This window comes from Lemur catta, chromosome 4, assembly GCF_020740605.2.
Source record: "Lemur catta isolate mLemCat1 chromosome 4, mLemCat1.pri, whole genome shotgun sequence".
NCBI classification, from domain to species: domain Eukaryota; kingdom Metazoa; phylum Chordata; class Mammalia; order Primates; family Lemuridae; genus Lemur; species Lemur catta.
In genome coordinates this window covers 37,185,317-37,204,389 of record NC_059131.1, presented here as the reverse complement: position 1 = coordinate 37,204,389, position 19,073 = coordinate 37,185,317, and the positions used below count along the sequence as shown (strand labels likewise).

At 42.4% G+C, this 19,073-nt stretch overlaps 1 protein-coding gene across 3 annotated transcripts in view; it reads left to right on the top strand.

Annotated features, from left to right (window-relative positions):
* FSHR (follicle stimulating hormone receptor) overlaps positions 1-19,073 on the top strand; it is a 168,061-nt gene that overhangs the window by 103,377 nt on the left and 45,611 nt on the right. For all 3 annotated transcript variants that reach the window (XM_045548870.1, XM_045548867.1, XM_045548871.1), the window contains exons 3-4: positions 11,605-11,679; positions 14,157-14,231. In XM_045548870.1, coding sequence (XP_045404826.1) covers positions 11,605-11,679; positions 14,157-14,231 — 150 coding nt within the window. The remainder of the gene's footprint in view (positions 1-11,604; positions 11,680-14,156; positions 14,232-19,073) is intronic.

Sequence of the window (19,073 nt, the reverse complement as noted above, 5' to 3'; positions counted from 1 at the left end):
AAATACTCTGGTAAAGGCACAAGCAATGTGCTAGGCAAGCCCAGAGGAGGAAAAATGTCTTAATTCTAGAGGATTAGAGAGGGCTTCCTCGGAGAGAATTTTAAAGGTTGGGCCTTGAAATTTGAATGGGTTTTCCTTCCTGCTCCAGTGCTCAGAAGTGAGTGTAAAGTATATGTTTACTGAGTATCAGGCAAAGACTGTAAGCCCTGTAGATGCCATCTGTCCATTCGACACGCATTTATGACATGTCTGCTGGGCGCACAGGTACAAACAATGAATATAACAAAGTCCTTGACCCTTTGGGATTTGTAGCCACTAGAAAATAACATAATAATAAATACCACTTCTTTAGCACTTACTAAACTTCAGATATTTAACATGTAACTATACATAATCCTCACAAAGTTTATAAAGGCAAATGCCACTATACCCATTTCAAAGATGAGAAACCGAGAGTCGGAGAGGCCAAGTAACTTTGTCAGCTTCACTCAGCTAGTAAGTACTTCTATGGGTCTGCAATGCTACCTTTGCCGCCTGGCTCACAACCTAGGTGACGCGTTCCCAGGAAGTAATAGCCTTGACCCATTGGTTCTACAGCCCCAGCAAGGAGACCCCTGCAATGGAACCTGAGTGGATTAGTGAAAATGCACTCCTGTCATCATAGGTAAAGACCGTCTTAACCTAGACCAGCTGTTATTAACTAGCCACGTAACAATTGCTTCTTGTGCCTTTGTTACTTTATCTGTTTGAAAAAAAAAGGGAGCAGGACATTGTAAGAAAATAAATCTAGAAGATAGCTGATAAACTCCCTTCCCTCCTTTGCTGATTACTCGGAAATTCTAATTTCAGGGGCATTGAAAAACAACAACAACAACAAGTTTCCTAAAAGGTGTCTTTCTAACAGATCCCCATTACCTGAAATTATTTTAGTAAAGGCCAATGTGTATTTCACAATTAAATTACACAAATCCATGGGACTAGGAAAGAGCCCCTGAGAAGCTGCTAACAGGAGGAAGGGGTCTGGGCTCTCTTCTCCCCCCCACACAGCCAGCCTCTCTGTCCTCAGCAGGAACAATTCCATTGTTTGTGTTGCTACTCTTTAAGCTTTCATTTAAACAAAGGGTTCCAAGGCACAAACAAGGCCTGAACTTGTACTGAACTGGGTTGGGGATTCCCAACATCTTGGGTGGCCTTACCCAGCTGAATCTAAAGACTGGCATTTACAGAGAATCCACTCCCCTCATTCCTCCCTGGCATGATGGCATTTTTCTCCAGGCAGTGGCAAAGTCTCATAAAATAGGAAGCTTGTAAAAACCTTCATTCCTTTCTCCTGACCATGTGGTCCTTTGTTGTAAAAATGTGGACACTCTTGGGACCTTCACAAGGCAAAGGAGATGCAAGAGTAGTACTTTTGACCACCGTTTGGGTGTGGCATGGGGAAAAACTGCTCAGAAATGTATTCAAACATCAATTAAATATGAAGTTAGAGAATGTAGTACCCTCAAGTGTCTGAATGGCCGCAAAGGGCAAGATGGCTAACAGCTCTGCAGGCCGGGCGCTTATAAGGGTGCTACACTGAAGCTTTCCAAAAAAAGAAAATAAGATCATCAGTGTGGCTCAAATTCAGAAGCGGCCAAATGTGAGGTCCTTGTTGTTCCTTCACTGCAGCTCATAAAGGAAGCTCTTTCATGCCAAGAATAAGAGTTAATGAGGTAGAAAATGGAGAGGCATAAAAAATAGAGTAATTATGAATTACAGAGTGAAAACAGAGGCTGGAAGGAGGAGGAAAGCCAGTGGGGGAAGGAGGGACTATGTTATAGGTGTGGCAAGGGTAGCAAAAAGGCGCAGTGGAACCCAGAGAGAATTATTGAGGAAGATTTTGGGGTACTGTGGGGTGAAAGCAATGGACAGGAGAGCCTGCAATAACTCCCTCTCCCCCTCCCCCTCCCCCTCCCTCCCTCCCTCCCTCCCTCTCTCTCTCTCTCTCTCTCTCTCTCTCTCTCTCTCTCTCTCTCTCTCTCTCTCTCTCTTGCTATTTCTTCAGTAAAGAGGCTCCAGAGGAAATCAATACTGGCTTACAGGGAGTATCAATGGAGCCGTCTTTCAGCTGACAATAAAACATACACTATCTTGAAGAGAATAATGGCTCAGGCTAGGGTTCTTTCTCACCTTGTCCGGGACTTAGAAAGAATGGCTGTTGCTGCCCCTCCTGCTGCTGCTCCCTCCCAGGTATCCCCCAGAGCCACTCCCAGGGGGACACAGGCAGCACCTGAGGAGGACGCTTCAGGGAGCCCTGCCTTGCCCTCACCTGTTCGGAATGAAAGCCAGCTGTCATGGAGGACTGCCAGTGATGTGGCTGACTGCCTTTTAATAACAGAATCACAGAAAAAATTAAAAACACAGAATTCCAGGGCTAGAAGGGACCCTGGAGAGCATTTGGATCAAGAGTGTTGTTTTATAGACGAGGAACAAAGGCCCAAAGAAGGTAATTGATTTGACTCAAGGAGAATGGTTAATTAGTGGCAGCGTCAGGACTAGAACCTACGTCTCCTGACTCCATTGAAATAATAAAAATAATAGTAAGCGGCATGACCTTTGCATAACACGATGTGCCTGTTTCCTAGTGCATGGCATGCATTATTCATATGATCTTCAACAGCCCAGCCAACTTCAAAGGATTGAGTATGAAGTATACTGAGGGAGAGAGGACCTCAGCAACATCTCACAGAGGAAAATGGACCTCAGAGAGCTCCAGTGATTTGCCAAAGTGGCGAAGGGCTTCCTCTTGCCCACTCCAGAGACCTTGCCTCATGTAGCTCTGCATTTCTGGAGTTTAGAAAGCTGGGGATTCAAATTTCTTAACCTTAATACCCTCCCAGGTTATGTGTGCTAATGAATTTAATAGTCCCCATTGTTTAAAAATTGTTCTTCCTGGCATGCTGAGATTTTTTTTTCCACAAAATAATTGGAAAAGGGAGAAAAGAAGTGAAGGGCTCATAATTCAATAAGCAGCAAGCCACTTGTGTGCTCACCACAAGAAGCCAGGCAATTCAATTCCAGGTAGTACATACTGTGTCACTAAGGGAGAGTAGTCTCTGATAAAAGAGGCCAAGTATAGATTTAGTTTTGAGGAGGGTATTTTTGGTTATTTCTTTTCTTCTTATTGGCCAAGAAATACTCCTGCATAACTAAAATTAATCAGCCAGTAAGAATTTACTGAACATCTACTATATGTTTCACTTCTCACCAGATAGTAGATGCCAAATTCTTACCCTGCTCTGATGGGAGGAGCGTTCATTGAGCAAGTACTAGGTACCATGCAGGGTGCTAGACTCTCACTTTAGTTATTAGAGTAGGATGGATGAAAACAACAAACTCCAAAATGTCAGGGACTTTTGGAACAAGTTTCTTTCTTTCTTATCTAGTAGTCTGGGTGGTGCTTCTCACACATGGGAGTTTATAGGCCAGGCCTGGAGCAACATACATCATTTCTGCTCACATTCCACGGGAAGAGCTTTCTTCTCAGAATGCTGCAACTAACAGCAAGATTAACTGGGAAATGTAGTCTAGTTGTACACACAGGGATAAGAGGGGGAAAATAGATTTTGGAGGACAGCTAGAAATCTATTCCATGCCACATATTACCTCCATAATTCTCACAAAACTTCTAAAAGGTAGTTTTAACTGTCCCCCATTGAAATAAACAAATGTCACGATGTTAAAGGCCTTGCCCAAAGTCACACAACTAGGCAATGATAAAGCCAGAATTTGAATTCAGGCCAGTCTGGCTTCCAGGTTCGTGCTGCCACTCACATATGTACGTGAACTAAGACAAATACAAGCCAGCAAGGCCCTGACAAGACAAGGCCATTAGTGAGATTACCCATGTAAGGCATTTACTGCTATGCCTGCCACACAGCAAATGTCTAATAAAGGTTAATTATTATTACCATCATCATTATTCCTGCAGCTGTGAGCTATACAGCTCAAACTTGCAAGTGTCCTGAACTTATGAACAGTTTACCATTCCTGTCCCTTGTGTGTCAGAGGATGCTCTAACTTCCCAACTCCCTTTTTTTGGCCTATGCCAAAGATGGCAGCTCACACCAAAACCAAATGACCCAATCAACATGCCTTTCCTTTCTGCTCCATACACAATGTCCACTTCCTTACTACCTTCCAAATCAGCTGTCTTTCATCACTAAGAACTCCCGTTTAAGCAATTTGTGACAAATATACACAGAGTAAGAAAGGAATTGACTACCTTTTCTAGCTCCCAACTTTAATCTGGTTCTACCTCCAGAAAATCTGTGTCCCTCCTTCACTTTCTATCATTGTCTTTTAATTCCATGTGCTTTCTCAAACCATACCCTATGTTGGCTCCCAAGCACAAGTACTTGTGCACGCCTGTACTCCTGTGTCCAGGCAGAGATGGATGACTCATAGGCCACCAGCTTCTGTTCCCTCTTTTTTTCACTTGCTGCTGCATTCTTACTGTCTTGAACATTGTACACATAACCTTGAATCCACTCCAGAATTTTAAGTGACTCACTGGGACACATAATTTATTTGAAAACAGATGACCCATGACCAACATCAAACTGCTTCTGAGTGATATGCCATAACCGTCAAGAACTGCTGGTCTGGCCCAGGTATGGTGGCTCATGCCTGTAATCCCAGCACATTGGGAGGCCAGGTTGGGAGGATCACCTGAAGCCAGGAGTTTGAGACCAGCCTGAGCAACACAGCAAGACCCCATTTCTACAAAAGTAGCCAGGCATGGTGGCACACTCCAGGCCTGTAGTTCCAGATACTCAAGAGGCTGAGGCAGGAGGATCACTTGAGCCCAGGAGTTCAAGGCTACAGTGAGCTATGATCACAACACTGCACTCCAGCCTAGGTGACAGAGTGAGACCCATCTCTAAAAACCAAAAAAGAACTTCTGGTTTGGCAGAAATTGCAAAGAGCCATAATTATGACAAAAATTGTAGGAAATGAAAGGAGGTTCGCAAGAAATACTGAAAAAAGTAATTGAGAGAATTTAGGATCTGTTTGGACAGAAAATGATGAGAAGGATTCAGAGATGATCCTCCCCGCCCAGGATCCACTGGGGCAGTGGGGGGTGTCAGACAGAACCGTTGGCTGGGGTTGTGATTAGGGAGGGAAAGAGAGTTGGAAGAGGAAAATAATTGGCCTGCTCTAGACAAGTCTGTGATGGGTTCACAGAATATGCCTCAGGTAGTTGCAGACGTGGGACACTGGCCCAAGAGGGGAGCTTATGTTGATAACGTGTGATTATCAGCAGAGAGGTCCTAACTGAGGGGGAGTGGGGATGAGGTGGTCCAAGGGGGCTTCAGCAGGGAAAGCTTGAGGGATGCCAAGACAAGCTTGAGAAATGCTGACATCTAAAGAGGGTGTGATGGAGGGAAATATGGTAGATAAGGAAAAATAATAAAACATATTGAAGCCCCACTGTTTACTTACCCAGCTCCATGTTGGGCACTTGGCATCCTTCCTACACTGCCTTCCACTTCTGTTCAGTTGACTTCGCATTCCCAATTTGTCACGCGTGTGACTTTTATCCAACCACAAAGCAGATTTTTGTAAGTCAAGGGCAGTACTTTTTATTGTTGTATATGTTTTATACTTGCATAGAAAATGTGCTAAAAAGGCACATATTATATGAGTTGCTGCTTGGAACTTTGATTTCTTTGTGCCTCTGTTTCCTCTTCTGTAAAAGGGGCTAAGGATGGTATTTAACTCACAGGGTTGCTGAGAGGATTGAGCAACATAATAAATGAGAAGCACAAAAAAACTTGCCTGACACCTGGTGCTTAATAAATGTCAGCTCTTGTGACTGTGATTTTTAGTCCTTTTCCTCATCTGCTAAGGGAAGCAAAAGAAACATAATATACCAAAATGTAGATTACCTAATATTTAAATTAAGATAAAACTAAAAAGGAACACAACAGTTTGTCATTAATTTATTTGAAAGTGAATGAGTTGACTTCAGATTTCTGCATTAGGCCAAGACATTGAAAGTACTTTTATCTCTGTCTCATTTGGGGCAGATCTTCAGGACATCTTATGCAAAGACTGTCCTTGCCATGAGAAAAGGAAGCAGATCTTGGAAGGTAGGATCACCTCAGACCTGTCAGGAAAGAACAGCATCTACCTGCTGCTGCCATGTGAGGAGCTGAAAGGAGCCCTTTGGCAATGTCCTTACCACACCTGACAACATGTCCTGCCCTGAGTTGACCCTTTCCCCAAGGGAGCAGCATGCTTTCTAGGTTATGATTTCGGTGGTGGAGACAATTTGTGTTGAGATGCCTACGTGCTCTGCCTGATTTCCTTTGTGTGGCCAAGGGATCAGATGGTGGTCTCAACATAAGTAAGAATCAGAATGGTGCTAGAGTTTGGGACAGTGCGATCGCCTGGTTTAAAGAATTTAAATGATTCTGTAGATGAGGTTAACAGAATAACCTAGATTTCTCTATTTAAAGCTTAAAGAAGCATTGCTAGGATCTGTGCTGGGAGAGTTTTCCCTCACCATGGTGGTTGACTAGCCCAGGGTCTCCAGCTGCAGGTGAACTCAGTCCTAAACTCCACAGAGACAGGAAGGCAGACTGCCAGGCAGGCATGGTGATGCTGGAGTTGAGCATGTGACGGGCACTGTGCTTTCAACTGACCATCTTATCTTGTTTAATCCCTTTGACAACCCCACAGGGGAGTTATTATTCCCATCTTACAGACAAGAACTGATGCTCAGAGAGACTCTGTAAGTTCCCCACAGTTATAGAGCTAATAAGAAATGAAGGCAGGATTCAAACTCAGCTGTCTACTTTTTTGTAAAGTCTTTGGATCTAACCTTAAGTGAATTCTAAGTGAGGGTGAGAGTGTGTATTTGGAGAGCTTTATGAACTTTTCCGGAATGCATTTTCATGGGAATTTTCACTTGTCCTCTTCTATAATATATATATAAGAATTACATGTATATTATGATTATTGCACTGTATGTATATTGCATTTCAATATAACAAGATATACAACATATCTAATTATATGTAATTCATATATTATACATATATATATCTTGTTATATTGAAAAGCATATGAAAAATTTGTTTTATTATTTCTGGTAACTCAATGTAGCCTTCAAATAAAGACAGCACCCAGGTAAGGAAAGCCTAGAACACTAGACTCTCTGACTTAGAGATGACTGATGAAACCCAGGACCCAGTTTTTTCACCTCTAGATTCCCAGCAATGATCCCAGTACCCGAAACACAGCAGCTGCTTAATCAAAATTTGTTAAACATTTGTTGAATTAGCTCTCCACTCTTTTAAAGATTCACTCCAAGGTTCTGCTAAACAAGAAGCTCCCTCCTGTGCAAATACACGATTTGATTTGCAAATACTCTGTTTGCTGCAAGTTTTCAGGAATACAGCTTTATTGTGCAAAAGCAGACATGGAAAATCTTTTATAATCTTTCTAATTCATTCATTCAGCAAACAATTCACTGGGAGCAGGAATACTAAGATAAAAGGCAATGTCACTGTCCTCCAGGAGTTCGTTGCCTAGGAAGGAAGACAAAGCAGAATGCAAAGCCAATGAAGTGTGTGAGGGGTAATAACAGAGGGTCTGTGGGAACCTGAGACTATGGGGGACTCAGGGAAGGAAAATAGTCAACTCAATTTAGTTTGAGGTTACTAAAAACAAGGGAGAAAATTGATTCAGTGAGTATTACAAATATCTTAATGCAATTGAATCCTCTAATTTATCCAGTTAGGGAGAAATTTATATTGGATATATTGAAGGAAAATGCTCTGTGACAAGAGACAAGAGGAAGAAAAGATAGGAAAGACCCAGTTGGAGACTATCTCCCTCTATCAGAAAGAAAGCAAAGAAGAGATTTCTGTATTTGATTTCTTCTTATATCCTGTTCTCCAATTCATGTCACTGAAATGCTAGTGAGGTCATTAATCATTGGTCACAGCTCTTCATCTCTTCATCCTACAAACCATTAGCAACTCTGTTCAGAATGAAATAGTTCAAGCATCTGGCAAATGAGTGTCAGCTGTAGTGGTGAACACAGTCCTATTACTCTATAATACTTTGAAACTTAATGGCGGACCTCACTGAATTCTAATCGCTCATTCCCTCCCTAAAGTCTCACCCCACCCCTCCGTCAAATGTACTTCTATGTGAATATCAGTCCATTGACCAGAAGAATGCAAATCTGAAGGAGGAAAATTTTATAATGGCTCTGAAACCCACTCCAGAGAGAATGCACTGATAACCCCCAGCATCTCATGCAAGCACATTTCCCCTTCTCTCATACAAACATGGGCTCTCTTGCACAGAAGGAGCCTTAGAAGTCCTCTTCTCTAATCCCCAGACAACTTATGAACCCCTACAGATACCAGTCCTCTCCCTTGTTGTCTCTTCTATGGGTGTTTTGTCCATTCAGGGACCTTATCTGGTAGCCAGAGAAAGGCTGGGGAGAGCTGTGATCCAGAGAGGCAGAGAAAAAGGCATTCAGATGCTATTAGTATGGCAGAACTATTACTTCATGCTATTAGTATGGCACATGCCATTAGTATGGAATGTGTGTGTTCCTTGCATGTTGTATATTGCATTAGTGAAAATCTCTGAAACAAAAGCCTAAGTCATGGACAAGCTAGGCTAGGCTGTCATTTGCTGGATTTGGGCATGTTGGCTACAGAAAAGGAGGTGAAAGAATACCACAGACACACTTTATCTCCTTTGCAGCGTAGCAGATGCCATTCTAGGCCTGAAGACTTTTTTTCCTTCCTCTATTCATCCGTCCATTCATCCACCTACTAATCATTTACTGAGCACTAACTACGTACCAACTCACCATTAGATGCTGGAGATACAAAGACAGATGAATAAAAATACCATCCAGAAACCCCAAGTCAGGCTTGGAAATTAGACAATTACCAAAAAAAAAAAAAGATAAAGATAAAACGTGGCGGTGATTGCTTTAACCGAGAAATTTAAAAAGTCTTGTGAGTACCTAGAGAATAGAAAAACTTCCATGAAAATTTCAGTGATGATAGAGTAAAGGGCAGCTTTCCAGGGGGATGTACATTTTTTAAAATCAGGTACTTCACTCCCCTTGAACTGATGTAGTTGAACTCCTCCATCACGCTTTTCATACCATGCATGTGTATATGCATTGGAAGGAAAAGTCTGGTAGAGTATTAATTATTACTACTTCCCTAGAGAACGTTGCAATCCCAAGCATGGTCTTGTGACCAGCACCAGCACCTGAGCTATTAGCAATGCAGAACCTCAGGTCCCACGCAAGACCTTTCCAGTGAGAATCTGCATTTTAACATGTCCCCAGGTGATTTGTATATGTGTTAGCCTTTGAGAAGTGCTGTCCTACAAGATGAGGAGAGCCTTATCTCTGGAAATAAGCCTTCTACAGAGCTGCTGTGCTTGAGGATGAAGGCCTGTTGCATTGTTCAGGAAAGGACTTGACAAATCATCTGATCTACCCCCTCTTTTTACAATGAAGAACCCAAGGTCCAGAGAGGGGCTTGCTGTGGCCTGGGAGACAGGGAGTGTTGAAGAAAGCACATGAGCCCTGCTGTCAGCCAGAGTTGGTTCTGCACACAGGCAGGGCTACTTATTAAAGTGGAGACCAGGGCACATCAGAAGGATTAGAGAGAAGGTATGTAATGTGGCTGGTAAATAGTAAACACCCAACAAATGATAACAGAAATAACTAGAGGCAGAACTTGGTTAGGCTGGAATAAGATGTCTGAATTTCCCAGTGAAGTACTTTTCCACTGCTGCACCCTGTTAACTTTCCCCCACCCTCCTTCCAACCCCAATACTCTCTTCTGTCTTTGAAGTTGAGATCGTAAAATATGAGGTACCTTCTGAAATAATTTAGAAGTATTTCTTGGCTTGTATGTTCTAATAATTTCTTGACCAAGAAAAATCCAGATAAGGGAGCTCTCAAGCATGAATTCTAGTAAGGAGCCATGTCTCCATCATTAGGCTGAGATAGTACCTTGAGTGGTGACCAAATCTATTGCTAGCTATTAGTGAACCTGGAAATAGCATCTGGGGGATCTGGCCTCAGTTTGCAGTTAAGCCCTCCCTGTAACCCACCCTGTTCCTCCATGTCTCATTCTCCACCCTTTCAGCTCTTTTAAGTGTTCAAATAAATGCCTTATTTTTCCATCCCTTTCCCCCCTTCCTCATTCCTGTACTTCCCAGAACTCCCTTCACTTGCAAGAGGGCAAAATAAATGGCCAGTAGCCAGCATGTTCTATTAAAAAACAAAATTCGCACACTCCACCCTTATCCATATTCCACTGTAAAAACCGTGAAGATCTGAATTTACTAAATTAATAATGAAAGACGTTGTTATGGAATAAGAGGAGCTATTCTCTCACAAAATGTCTCCTCATTCGTGGGGGCTTGTGAGAAAAGGCCCTGCCACCTCTGGGTTGACAAGCTTAGACGTCCGCCAGCCCCCCCTCACTGGAACAGCCGCTGCTCATGATTATGCATCTCCTCCCCCACCCAGGCCTTTCCCTTGATCAAGAGCCTTTCTCGAACTCTTCTCTAAATCCCAGGCCAGCAGACAATGCTTCTGCCTAAGCCAATTTGAATGCATGCCGCCTGTGAGATTTCCTAAGACACTCCCAGCTGCCGCATTAAAACTGCATAAGAGTCTTCCTCAGGAGGCCTAGTAATAACACGTTTCATCTGTGAGCCACTTTATAAATATTAACCGATTAAGCCACCCTCTCTCTTCACAAGCTCTGGGTTTTGCATAATGGGCTTCATTCTCTACTGCCCTCAAATTACTCCAGGAGAAAAAAGCCTGAGACATGAAGGATCTTTTCTGGGTATTTTAGGCCAAGACATCATTAATGCCAAAGGCCTTGCAATAGCAACTTCCACTTGGGTAATGGCATGGAGGGGAGGGGATTTAAATCCATGTTTATTATAAAAGAGACTGGATTGGGGTTCTCATCTTCCAGAGCCAGGTTAGCAGAAAGTCCAGGACAGTGTCATAGAACTAAAGCCCCTGGGCCAAATAGAGCCTGCCATCTGTTGTTATAAAGTTTTGTTGGAACACAGTCAGGGTCATTCGTTTATGTGTCATCTATGGCTACTTTGGCACAACAACCTCAGCCGAGTAGTTTTGACAGAGACCAAATTGCCAGCGAAGCCAAAATGCATTCACTATCTGGAGCTGTAGAAAACGTGCCCTGACCCCCTGCTCTGAGGAACTCAAATTTTTTTTCTCATCCTTTGTATTCCCCAAATATCTTCAAAGCAAGTCTCTTTCCCTCTCTGGGCCTCAGTTTCTATATCTATGGACTGGATAATCTCTAAATTCAACCATTGCCTTGGGCTTATTCTCCCACGTTCTATAAATATTAGCATCTAATACATTAATTTTGTCTCATTACTACAGCCGACTTTTTTGAGGAAAGAAAAGGAGTTTTGTATGTCTCATGAATCCTCCTAGGCACAAGGCTCTGTGTTGAGTGCTAAATGTGTTTATGGAGTATAACTGAACTGGCTTGAATGATGTTTCTTTCTCTGCAGAGAGATCTCTCAGAATGACGTCTTGGAAGTGATAGAGGCAGATGTGTTCTCCAACCTTCCCAAGCTACATGAAATGTAAGCAAGACACCTGGGGTGGGAGGGGTGTGGTTGGTGGTTTATGGATGTTCTTGGCAAAAGCATTAAAATGCTCTTATATTCCTGAGAGGCCCTGGTTCTGCTCTGCTCTCAGATCCCTAGACTGTCATTCTAAGATGTCAAAGTAAGCCTGAAATGCACTGTTACATGTCTGTGGCTGGTGATCCAGGCACCATCCCAGAGCCTAGTCTCACCCTATTCCCTGCCTCCCAGAGTTTTTAGCATCATAGACCTGAGAACTTTGTCCAGTGACTGTGAGCAAGTATCTCTATGCCATCCTCCCATTCAAAGTTATTCCACAGTAAGGCCCCAGATAAGTCCCACATGACGTAGTTGAAGTTGGGTAGTCCTACTCTGAATACTAGCCTATGCCATATACTCACCGTGAAACCTTGGCCCAGATACAGACATCTGAGACTTAGTTTTTCTCATTTGTAAAACTGTAATAATAAAATTACATCCCTCTTAGAATTACCATGATGAATAAAGGCGATGATAAATATAAATTAGATCTAGCATATCCACTGGCCTAGAGTAAGTATGTCATAACAATCTTTGGTTCCTCTACTTCTTCAACTAAATTTTCATGTTGATGTTCCAGTTTTATATTTGTCAGTGCTCACACAGATCCACATCTGTTTCATACCAGTCTATAATTACCATAAATTAATTCAGAGAATCATAGAATGTCAAAGCCAAGAGAGATTTTAGAGACTGGTTGAAAATTTTCCAAAGTATATTCTGTGTATCACTAAGAACACAGGAAATTATTAGGTGTTTAAAGAAAAAAAAAAAAAAAGGAAAGATTCTATGGTCAAATAAGATTAGGAAACACTGGGCAAATATAGTTAGGTTTGCTTCCCACTGGAAAACTTCTCAGAGCCTATAGTATGCTAATATAAGAGGGTTTCTCAAATAATGCCACTGGAAAATTTTCTTTCATGGATCATTTATTAATATCTATAAAATTCCCATAGAGCACACTTGGAAAGCTAACCACCTCCTAATTTTACAGACAAGGAATAAAAGATATGGAGAAGTTGTGAGGCTTTTCTGAAGTCATTCAGCCTAATCCACAACAGGATAAGAACTTGAACATAAATCTCTTGACTCTTATGTATCTTTTTAAAAAGTAAGACTTTTGCTTTTAGCATTTGCCAAATATCAATAGGGGACTTATATTAGGGAATATATATTAATATTATGGAATGTGTTTAGGAATGGCACTCAGTCTGTCCATTTTAGCAAATGCCCTCCTTTTTCCTTCCTTCCACCCACTCTGCCTCCCACCCTCATTCTTCCTCATTTTCTCTGCCTCCTAGATGCTTTCTCTGCCTCTACCCATTACCCTCATGCTCCTTCCCTTCTTCTGTCTCTCGTTGGTCTCTTCAAACCCAAGTTGGGAAAAGAAATCTAACCAGGGTTCTCAGAACCCACGGGGAATATCAGAGAAATCAACCAAAGGGGAGCCAGCCCTCTGGGCAGGGTCAAGCAGGCAACCCTGGATGCAGTTCAATGGACAGTGGAGCTGATGGAATGGGTCTTTCATCTTCTCCTTGCTTGAAGAGGTGCTCACCCCCCCAGTTTAATCAATACTTAAAATGATTAATTGCCTGGTGCTTGGATCTGGGTAGCTACAGGTTACTGCAACATAAAAACTAATGAAACGGAGAGGAAGTAATTAACAGAGCATCTCTGCAAATATACATTGATCCAACAAGACAAGGAAAGGGCAGGCTCTCTGTGGGAATCCAAATGTGAACATGCTCACCTCTAGACTATTGATCAGGACCCAGCACAGGCCAACACAGGGCAGAAGTCACCCCCTCGCATGAGCTGTGAGGGAGCAGCCTCAGTCTTCAGCACTAAGGGAACCACTGGCCATTCCCAGCTACTGTTTGCTGAGATTTCACAGCTAAAACCAAAGATGTTGATGGGTTTTCTCCCAATATTCATATTTCTTTGTTATTTCACTCTCTTTTTCCCCAATATCCTTTTGCCCCCTCACCCCTTTTCCTTCCTTCTCATCTTTTCACCTTCTTTTGCTGTTTTTCATCTCTTCCTCTATTATCTTCAGAGCAGACAAAAGCTCATTTTCCCAGATTAGTCTCACCCCTGCCTCTTAGCCTTCTCAAACCCTGGCAGATCCTTACTGGTTAAGACCCAGCTCTGTTCAGGGTGAAAACGACTCACCCAGCCAATGCTGTGTTTGCCTCTGATGGACAGGCCCCAGGTAATGAGGGTTAAATGGGACAGGGTTAATATTTAGTTTGTACAGTTAGTTAATTTAGTTTTCACATTGCATGCATCCTCTATACTTGTTGAAATTGTGGATGGATGGATGAATAGTGGGCAGATGGGATGAATGATTTATTAATGTATCCTGTGTACATGAAAGGTACTACAGCATTCCTTACTGTTGAAATCACTTTTGCATGTTTTTTCTTCTTTTACAGTAGAATTGAAAAGGCCAACAACCTGCTCTACATCAACACAGAGGCCTTCCAGAACCTTCCCAACCTCCGATATCTGTAAGAACTTATGTATTCTGGAACCGTCTCTATAATCAATTCGTGCATGCCTATTTTAGTAAAATGCCCACTTGCTACTTTGAGGAGCAATTGCTTTTTATCAAGGTTGACGAGAGGGAGGCAGAAGCAGAGGTAGGAGACACCTGGCGGTGGAAATTAGTTTAGTTTAATGAGCAAATTCTACTAATATAATTGCATTTTGTTTCCATTTGCAAAAACAGGTATAAGGAATGTCATTTGCATTAATGGGACTATCACACAGACCTCTTGTAGAACTCGGTCATAATTTAGTGTTAATAAGATGCAGCCAAAATGTTTGCTAACATTTAGCTTGTGACTTTGACCTTGAAGGCATTGTCTCTTTTTCTGCAATATGCATTTTTCCTTTGATAGATTACAGCACTTTGTTTTGTAAGTTTTGGTTAGTAACAGACACTGTATTTTATCAGCAGCAAGATTCCTGGTGTATGAGCTCTATTCCTTTGGGCCTGCTCCTATCAGCAGAAACACTGCTTCCTCCAATCAAATTAATGGCTTTCAACTTTGCTGAGGGCTGTTGACAGAGCCCTGAGTGTTCCGATGGGTCCCCAACAAAATAACATAAGAATTTGGACCCTGGAGTTAAACTTTCTGGGTCCATTTACTAGTTATGGATCCCAGGCAAGGCCTTGACATCTTATAGTTTGTGTCCTTGTCAAGAGAATGGAAATAATAATAATGCATGTGTATATTATGGTAGCATCATAATGCCACATAACCAACCACCACCCAAAGATAGAGACTTAAAGCAATAGCCATTTGTCATTTTTTACCTGTCTGTGTGTTGGTCAGTGGAATGGTTCTGCTGAGCTCAGCTATGTTTGACTGACCTCAGCTAAGCTCACTCATGCATCTATAATTAGTTGGCAGGTCAGCTGGTGATTGGCTGCTCTGGGTGGTCTCATTTGGGATGGCTCAGCTCTCTTGATTTTGTTTGTTTTCCAAATACTAACTTTTTGTTTTGTTGATCCTTTGTATTGGTTTTTTTATTTTCCATTTCATTTAGTTCTGCTCCAACCTTTGTTATTTCTTTTCTTCTGCTGGGTTTGGGTTTGGATTGCTCTTCCTTTTCTAGTTCCTTGAGATGTCATATTAGGTTGTTAATTGTGATCTTTCTGTCCTTTGATATAGGCATTTAAGGCTATGAATTTCCCCCTTAGGACCACTTTTGCTGAAGCCCATAGATTTTGATAGCTTGTGGCCCCTTTCTTGTTCAGTTTGAGGAATCTTTTTTGCGATCTTAATTTCACTATTGACCCAATAATCATTCAGCAGCAAGTTGTTGAATTTCCGTGAATATCTGTAGATTTGAGTGTTTCTCTTGGAATCAATTTCTGGTTTTACTCCACCGTGGTTTGAGAAGATACATGGTCTGATTTCTATTTTTTGAATTTGTCAAGACATGTTTTTTGGTCTAAGGTATGATCAGCCTTAGAGAATGTCCCACGTGCTGATGAGAAGAATGTATATTAAGTAGCCTTGGGGTAGAATGTTCTGTAAATGTCTGTTCCACTTGTAGAGTCCTGTTTAAATCCAGTGTTTTTCTGCTTTTATGATCTGTACAGCATTGTCAATGTGATGTTGAAATCCCCAGCAATTATGTTACTATTTATCTCTTTGCTTAGATCTAGTGGAATTTGCTTTATGAATCTGGAAGTTCCTGTGTTAGGTGCATGTATATTTAGGACTGTTACATTTTCTTGTTGAATTGCTACCTTTACCATTATATAATGACCATCTTTGTCTTTCTTTACCATTGCTGATTTAAAACCAATTTTATCTGATATGACTATGGCTACACTTGCTCTCTTTTGGTGTCTGTTCACATGGAATATTTTTTTCCATCCCTTCACTTTGAGTCCTTGTGGGTTAGATGTGTTTCCGGGAGACAGTAGATACTTGGGTTGTGTTTTTTCATCTGTTTAGCCAGACGATGTCATTTGAGTTGGGTATTCAGACCATTAATGTTGAATGATTGATAGAATTGATATATGGGATACTGTGGTGTTCATAATGTTGAATAGTACCTTAGTGCTTTGTCTTCCCTCTTATGCAATTGTTTTATACAAGCTGTGAGCTTTACCTTTTGAGTGATTTTATACTGGTGGGTATCTATTGTGCTGTGATTACCACAGTTCAAGCTGGTGCTGGATGATCTTTGTGGGAAGTGGTAGGTTGTCCCCCAGGTTATTGTAGGAAGTTTGAGTTGGGGGCTTAGTGAGACCCTTTCCACAGAGGCTGGTATGATGGGGGATTGTTCTGCCTGGGGTCTCCCTGTAGAGGTGACAATGGCAACTGGGTGAGGCCATGTAGGCAGTGGTTGAGGTTGACCAGGCTGTGGGTATTTGCTCAACCAGGTCTAGGTATAATTGTGGCTTGAGGCTGGTAGATTATTGGACCTTGGTGCAGTTCTGCCAGCCCAGCAGCAGTGGTGGAGACTCGGGGGGGGGGTGCTTAGGGACCACAGAGGCAGGACCACCTGACAGAGGGCTGCTTCGCCAGGATGGGGATTGTGGATGCCAAGTTGTGTGAGCAGAGATCAGTTCTGGTGGACCCCACGGCTTCCTAGATGGTGACTGTAGTGCCTAAGGCACCTCCACTGCTCAGCTCAGCTCCCAGTCACAGGGCACAGCATAGGGGAGTGTCTGTGATGCCAAGTCCTGAGCAGACCTGGCCCTGTGTACACTTGGGAGCTCAGGATGGCTTCAGCTGCAGAAACCTGGGATTGGTACTCATTAGATCCCTGCTGTGTCTGCTCTCAGTGCAATGTCTCTGCACAGACTCTAAGCAGCTCCCTGATCATTCCAGAGGTCTACAGTAGTAGAGGGACCCCCTCCCAACTCGGGCCACAGTGTCTGCAGGCTGAGTATAGTGCCCCTGGGCTCTATGTTCCTGACCTTCCCCATGTGTGGATGCCCCCCACAGATCCCTTTGCTCTGATCTTGCCAAATGAATTGCCCCATCACCTTTTCTCTTTCATTCTGAATGTCCCACCCTTGCTTCTTCAGGGTTTCACAATGTTTTTTCCAGGAAGAACCATCTGTAGGTAGGCATCTGCCATTGGTCCTCTCCTTGAGAGTGGCACATGCATGTGCTTCTTGTAGTCTGGCCTCTTCACTCTTATTAATAAGGATCCTTGGCCCCACCATTCAGGGATAAGGGCAAGGGAAAAACAGTAAGAACGTATAAGCACAGTCCCAGACAGAGAAAGGCAAAGTGGGAGATCTTTGGCAGAACAGGGGAAAAGAGCTATGCCTTTGACTGTGGAAGAGGCTGAAATCTGTGTTATCTATCATCTAGTCCAGCCTCCTCTTTGTGTCATTGTCCCACTCTAGGTGTTGAGTAGTCCTGAGTCCCACCTGGCTCCTGTATCAAGTTCACACAATGCCGGAGGTGTGGGCAGATTGCAGCCCTATCCTTTTCTGAGAGAAAGTTATTGTTCTCAGAGCATTTTAAACTGGCTCTCCAACTGGGGAAAGAAACAAAGAAGTAAGGAGTTGGGAGGGATTGTCATTGTCAAGAGATTCTTCTTGATTGCTCTGAAAAGTAACATGTTATAGTTTTCTCTAACAGAATACTACAGCTTGGGTGACTCAAACAATAAACATTTCTCATGGTTCTGGACGCTGAAGTCTAAGATCAGGGTGCCAGCACGGTCAGTTCTTAGCACTGTGCCCCCTTGCAGACAACCATCTTCCCACTGTCTCCTCACATGGCCTCACCCTGGTGCATATACATGGAGAGAAAGAGATCCTGAGTCTCCTCCTCTTTTTATAAGGGCATTCATCCTAACATGAAGGTCCCACCCTACTTACCTCCCAAAGGCTCCACTTCTAAATACCATCACGCTGGGAGTTAGGGTTTCAACATATAAATTTTGGGGGTACACAAACTTTTTACATCTACTTCCATGTAGATCCCCCATTAGGAATTAAGACTAAGAGTTGTCTGCCTTTTGACTTCTTGGGCAGAGTGTACATTTCCCAGCTGTACATACCTCTTCAGCATGAGGCACATGGTGATCCCCCTCCAAAGACACTTCTACCAGCAATAGATCTATTCAGGGAAAAAACTGCAGCCCTTTGAAATATTTTCCAAACTGCTAAGAGGGATCACCTAAATGCACAGTTGGTCCTTGAATCTGAAAGATTTTTATCAGGGAAGCAAAGCCCAGTTAAGCTTCCATCTTATATTAGTTAGCTTGGGCTGTCATTTTATATATATATATATATATATATATATATATATATATATATATGTGTGTGTGTGTGTGTGTGTATATATATATGTATATATACATACATATATGTATATATATATATGTATATATATATATGTGTGTGTGTATATATATATACACACACACACACACACACACACACACACACAGCATAGACTAGATGGCTAAAACAACATAAAGTTATTTCTGACCATTCTGAAAACAGGAAAGTCCAAGATCAAAGTACTGGCTTATTTGGTTCCTGGCGAGGGCTCTCTCCCTGCTTTACAGACAGCCATCTTCCTGTGTCATCAATTGGCAGAGAGAGAGAGAGCAAAAGAGAGCGTGTACTTGAGTGAGCAAGAGCATATCTCTGATGTCTTCTCTTATAAAGACACTAATCTTATCAGATTGGGGCCCATACTATGACCTAATTAAAACTTAATTACTTCTTAAATGTCCTATCTCCAAATACAGTTACAGTGGGGATTAGGTCTTCAACATATGAATTTAGTGTTCCCACAGTTCAGTCCACAGCATATCTCCTTCCGTGCTTATTTGTGTCCAAGCAGCAGTCATAACAG